This window comes from Seriola lalandi, unplaced genomic scaffold (genome assembly GCF_002814215.2).
Source record: "Seriola lalandi dorsalis isolate HSWRI2012SDOR001 ecotype SW California unplaced genomic scaffold, Sedor1 jcf7180002054926, whole genome shotgun sequence".
Taxonomy (NCBI): Eukaryota; Metazoa; Chordata; class Actinopteri; order Carangiformes; family Carangidae; genus Seriola; species Seriola lalandi.
In genome coordinates this window covers 437,305-441,009 of record NW_019525478.1, presented here as the reverse complement: position 1 = coordinate 441,009, position 3,705 = coordinate 437,305, and the positions used below count along the sequence as shown (strand labels likewise).

The 3,705-nt window shown below is 45.8% G+C and overlaps 1 protein-coding gene across 1 annotated transcript; it reads right to left on the bottom strand.

Moving 5' to 3' along the window:
- Positions 1-6: 6 nt before the first annotated feature.
- Positions 7-3,114, bottom strand: s1pr5a (sphingosine-1-phosphate receptor 5a). The gene is made up of 2 exons (XM_023431598.2): positions 2,900-3,114; positions 7-2,121 (listed from the first exon to the last, which is right to left on the bottom strand). Exon 2 carries the CDS (start codon positions 1,793-1,795, stop codon positions 590-592), a length of 1,206 nt encoding a protein of 401 aa, XP_023287366.1. The 5' UTR covers positions 1,796-2,121; positions 2,900-3,114; the 3' UTR covers positions 7-589.
- Positions 3,115-3,705: the final 591 nt, after the last annotated feature.

Genomic DNA, 3,705 nt, shown 5'->3' with positions numbered 1-3,705 from the left:
GGGGATGGAGGGGGGCCTCTACCCAGCGTCGCTGCTGACCAAGACTCACATGGCAGAAATTACATGGTTTTGGCAGCAGAGTTTGGGTGTGGAGGCTCCATGTTTGTAACAACATATCATTATATGTTACACAGGGAGAGGAGATAAGGATAAATGTGACGCTCGGGCTTCAGGCCTGGTCTATCAGATGTGCGGCGTAATTGGCTGTATTTATGTGAAACATCTGCACGCAGTCTTTGATTTCATGGAGTGAGACGACATCTTAGGCAGAAGGAATATCCTCTGACTGATACTGGCCCTGTTTTGTCTCGCAGACACGTCCAGCTACTGTTGAGGCGTGGACAACAATGTTTTTCATGATCACACTGTTTTTAGAAATATGCACAGGAAATGTAAAAAATAAAAAAAAGTTCATATCTTTCTCCCAATGTGGACATTTTTTCACATCAAGCTTTTGCTGCTCGTGAAGATTAATAATACTGAGACTGTGGCGTGTGCAGCTCAGTTCAGAGGGAAGCGGCCTGTTTCAGTGGTCCAGTTCTTAGTCTTAATACTTGCTCTCAGGGCAAAGTCACTCAGAGCCGCTGTGTCATGTCTTACACATCCTGGGGTAAATGGCTTTGATAGTGGATGGTGTAAAGTTCCCGGAGGACACCGTGGTCTCCACTCCCTCCAGTCTGTGGGAGGCTGCGTCAGTCTTGCTGGTGCTGCACTCCAGGAAGGGGATCCCGATCTTCTTCACCTGTCCGTCTTTTGTCAAGAGGCAGGGTCGGCACAGCAGCCTGAGGATGGCCCTCCTCATGTCCTTGCTGGTCAGGGTGTAGATGATGGGGTTCAGAAGGGAGTTGAACATGGCGATGCCCAGGAAGTAGTCCGCCTTAAAGAGCACCTCGCAGGTCTTGGCTGGACAGCAGAAGTCCAGCAGCAGGAAGATGAAGAGGGGCAGCCAACAGGCGATGAAGACTCCCAGGACGATGGTGACGGTCTTCAGCAGGGCCATGTACTTCTGGGACTTGCGGTACAGGCCTTTGCGCTGCGGGACCGAGGCCAGGCGCTGGGTGTTGGACTTGACAATACGGAAGATGCGGACATACAGCACCACGATGGACATGAGGATGGCGCTGAAGATGGTGATGCAGAAGAGGATGTAGCTCTTGGCGTAGAGCGGCAGGACGGTGGAGCACTGGTCCAGCTGTCCCATACAGTTCCAGCCCAGGACGGGCAGAACCCCCAGGAACACAGACAGCACCCAGCTCGCTCCAATCAGAGCAAACATCCGGCCCTGTTTGTCCCCCTGGTACGGCTTCATCCTCACCATGGTGACATGGCGCTCTATGGCGATGGCCAGCAGACTGATGACGGAGGCGGCCAGCATGATGAACACACCCCCCTCCCTCAGGAACCACAGCACCGGGGTCATGTTTAATGTGTTGGCACCTGATGTTATGAGGTTCACCATGTAGGTGAAACCCGCCAGCAGGTCGGAGAGAGTCAGGTTGCCCAGTAAGTAGTACATGGGCAGATGGAACTTCTTGTTCTTCCAGATGGCCACCAGCACCACGGCGTTTTCTACAACTATGAGCAGACAGACGAGCAGGAAAGCTATGGCCTCGGGTTTGAGTCCTTCCTTGTACTTGTTCTCCTTCAGCTTGCCCGTGTAGTTGTAGTGCTCTATGATGACGGCGTTGCTCTGGTACTCGCGAAACATCCTCAGCAGGCTTCCTGTTGACGGGGACATGGGGATCACAGACGGGGCCACGGCAGCATAAGCAGCATGGAAAGAATCTGTAGCCATTTTTTGTTATTTCCCACAGGTAAGTGCTTTTTTTTTTTTATTTCTCCCTCTTTTAATTCTTTCTTTTCTTCTGTGTTTTTGAAAATTAGATCCAGAGAGACGTTGTCACATAGTCCTCTGGCTGTGCATCCTGTCTTTTTTCTTTTTCTTTTGTATCGAAAGCTTAACTAGACAGAAGCAGACAGCTGTTGCAGGAGGAAAGTGTTCCTTTTGAAGCTATCCAGTAGGATTTCCTGTGGTTTCAGAACTTTCCTCCAAAGGAAAAAAAAGAAAAAATCACATTTTTTAATGCCCCAGCTGCGCACTAGGAGGCGATGAGAGCCAGCCTGCACAAAACAAGAGGAGAGAGTTACTACTAGTGACAAGAAATACAGAATTAACACCAGGAAATAACGAATAAAATACATTAACACTCCCCCCCTCCCTCTCTCTCCAATATCACGATTGCCTGGAGCCAATAACATGATAGCGATCATGTCAGTATGAATGATGAGGGGGACAGCCTCTAATACGGGAAATGAGCTTTCACAGTAATAACTTCTTCTTTTTATTTTTACAGGTAGAAATTTTAAGCGTCAATGAGAGTGAAGTGAGAAAATTATCTTAATTTTAATTTTAATTAGACATCTTCTGTAATCTATAGACCTCAGTGAGTGTGTTTTCCTGCCACTCAAACTTTTAACCCATATGTATATTTACAATAATATATATATATATTTTTTTACAGTAATAAGCGTTGCAAACAATAGAAACTACCTCAAAGCTTATGTGTGTATTTAAGTATGATTAATTTGAATCATGCGTATATACTATGCGTAAATACGCATCAAGTATCCAAACCGGCAAATCTAATTCCAGATAGTTAGACAAGAGTTTACTGCTTAGTTTCTTTACGTGCATGCCCAGTTTTAATTGGCACACATACCGTAAATGGTTCAGTGAATATGCGTCTTTATACAGTCTATAACGTGAGAATCATCCACGTTAACAGAGGTTTTACAACAGTTAAAATGATCTATCTGTAAATGTCTCTTCACGAGCCTGTGCGCATATGTTCGGCCCCAACGCACTAAAAACAGAACCGTGTAAAAGTTTAGCGCTCACCTGTAAAAACCGTGTGAATATCCAGTGAAAGTTCGCAGCAGCAGAAACGATCCCGGGTCCGGAGCAGAGGACGCAGCCTGTGTCGATCAGCGCGCCGCAGCGACATGTGAGTGTGATGTGGGAATGGCGCAGGGCAGGACTCAACAAGCAGAGGGTTGGTCTTTAGTGTTTGTGCCCTTCAGCGAGTCCTCTCCCTCCTTGGCCTGACCCCTTTTTGTTATTTTCTTCTTTCTTTTTTTTTTTTGCTTCTCCCAGATTTGGCCTCAGGAAGAACCAAAGCTCGATGACACATTCTGTATTTCTGTTCGTCACCAAGGGAGAAAGTGAGCTTTTCACCTGACTGCTTTGCCCGCAGGTACTTTGAACTTAAAAAACTGAGCCAAGTGCATTTTTCCATCTGCGTCCGTTTGTATTCACGGTGCTACTGTGAGAGTTAATTATGGCTTGAGTTCCCTGCAGCCTTATGTTGCTCTGCAGGTTTGTCAGATTATGTGGAAATCTGTCTCTCCCTCTCTCATCCCACACACACACACACACAGTTAATAATAAAGAAAAGTTAATAATTTGTCAGTGGATAAATAGTAATTTGTGAGTGTGGTGTGGCCAGTTTCACACTAGAAACCTCAGATTTCAGAAAATATCTTCTTCCTATTGGCTTCATCTTTAATTATCCTTAAACTCAAACATAGTTTTTTTTTTTTTACCACATTCAAAGTTATTCAAATTGACACCTACTCCTCCCTCACTGAAAAACCCCAAACCTGTGAATATGCAGATATTGTTTAGATTTGGTGCTAAACAAGTTG

Coding starts and splice junctions, on each gene's coding strand:
- s1pr5a (XM_023431598.2), bottom strand. CDS start 1,795: ATGGCTACAGATTCTTTCCATGCTGCTTATGCTGCCGTGGCCCCGTCT.